This window comes from Apis dorsata, unplaced genomic scaffold (assembly GCF_000469605.1).
Source record: "Apis dorsata unplaced genomic scaffold, Apis dorsata 1.3 scaffold_200, whole genome shotgun sequence".
Taxonomy (NCBI): domain Eukaryota; kingdom Metazoa; phylum Arthropoda; class Insecta; order Hymenoptera; family Apidae; genus Apis; species Apis dorsata.
This window is the reverse complement of record NW_006263484.1, coordinates 179656-181485: the sequence shown is the minus strand read 5'-3', so window position 1 is coordinate 181485 and position 1830 is coordinate 179656. Positions and strand designations below refer to the sequence as shown.

General features: G+C 22.3%; 1 protein-coding gene across 2 annotated transcripts; it reads left to right on the top strand.

The window, feature by feature from the left end:
• The first annotated feature begins 255 nt into the window (after positions 1-255).
• Positions 256-1758, top strand: LOC102678897 (zinc finger protein 33B-like). Of its 2 annotated transcripts, none has more exons than XM_031510099.1 (5): positions 256-500; positions 617-756; positions 838-1000; positions 1076-1330; positions 1481-1758. In XM_031510099.1, exons 1-5 carry the CDS (start codon positions 384-386, stop codon positions 1535-1537), a joined length of 732 nt encoding a protein of 243 aa, XP_031365959.1. In that variant the 5' UTR covers positions 256-383; the 3' UTR covers positions 1538-1758. The 2 variants fall into 2 exon arrangements, with proteins under 2 accessions (XP_031365959.1, XP_006615002.2); XM_006614939.2 differs by having other exon boundaries at positions 264-500; positions 1429-1758.
• Positions 1759-1830: the final 72 nt, after the last annotated feature.

The following is a 1830-nucleotide window of genomic DNA, read 5'->3' as shown; positions in this document are numbered from 1 at the left end:
ATATATAGAAATATATTTAAAATATATTTAAAATATATATTTAGATATATTTATTTTATGTATGTTGAAAATTTTTTTATTAATAATTTAAAATTCTTGTTCAAAAACAGTAAATATCTTAGCATATTTAATATAATTAGTTATATTTTGTTTCATGGAATTTCTAATAACTCATTTTTAGGAAAAGAAAAAAAGAAAAATGAATTAAAAAACTAATTTTACTGAATTCATTAATGAAAATGGCTTAAAAATAAAAAGTTTAATTATATATATAATTATATATATAAATTAAATGTTTTATATTTAGAAAACATGCCAACAAAGAAATAGATACTCGAGGTAGATCTGTGAAGACTAACAAAAATGACGATACCCAATGTGATATGTGTGGACAAACATTTGATTCAATTACTGCAACAATACGACATAGATTTAAAGTACATCCTAATTCACCAACAAAATTTTATTGTCATTATTGTGGGATGCAATTTCCTGTAAAAGTATGTTTTTATATATTTTGATATATAATATATTGTTTGTATTATATATAATATATGTATTTTTATGTATATATTTTGTATTTTCCTTTTAATTTTACAATTTATTTTTTTATTAGACACACAGAGATAATCATCAAACATCGCATGATTCATCTGAAAGTGAAAGGAAAGAACAACATAAAAAATGCGAAGACTGTGATGTATTGTTTTATAATGAAAAAGCTTTAGATTATCATTATCGTTCTATACATAAAAGGTTGTAAATTTTTTTACTAATACTAAATTTTTAAATATTTTTAATTTTCATCTAATTTTCATCTAATAATTTAATTTATAGAATGGTACATTTGTTTCAACCAATAGCAACACCACCTCCTAGCAATAAAATTAAATTGAATTCAATGAATGATGCTTTAAGTGTATATTACTGTCATTTGTGTGGTGTTGAATATATCATAAAATTCAATTTACAGCGTCATTTGGAAAGAGCACATACTCAAGTAAAGCAATATAAGTAAATATGATGTAAACAACTTATATTACACATGTATTATATTATCTTTTGAAATTAACAGGAAGAAAGGGAAGCTGTTCCAGAAGATTTAATAAAATGTACAGTATGTGCTGCTTTATTTTGTAGCAAAAAAGCATATGAAGTACATAATAATTATCATCAATCAGATGATTTATATGTAACATCAGAGGAACAAAGATTACAAACAGTAACTAAAGTAGACCAAGATTTTGATATTAGGCGTGTTGAAGGAGTTGCTGATAAATATGTCCCAAAAACTAATACTTCCAAAAGATCTGCTAAAAATTGGACAAAGGTATTGTATCAATTAAATTTTGTTTTTTTTTTATTTTGTATGTGCTGATCAAATTTACGAATTTAATAATTATATTAATAAAATTTGTTATTTTATAGCCTAAAAGAACACAGAAAGTAAAAGTAAAACAAAAAGATTATTCTTCTTCAGATGATGAACCTGGTGCTATTAATGAATCCAGTGATTCAGAAAGTGATCTTCCATTAAAACAAAGAATTTGCAGCTAACGGAGGTCTTTTATTGTTTATAAAATATTTCTATGTTTATACTTTTTAAATATTAAAATTATATCAAAATGATTGTCATTGTAAAATTATCACGTAAATTTTATTTTTAACTTCTATGCAAACATAATGTGATTGTAGATTATAATCTCTGTATTAGTATTTTTTATATTAATATATATACATATTTTTTTGTTTATTTAATTCACCTTTCTAGCAATTTTTCTCTTAACTATTAGTTTTCATGTTGTTATACAAAAAAACATAGATTTATAT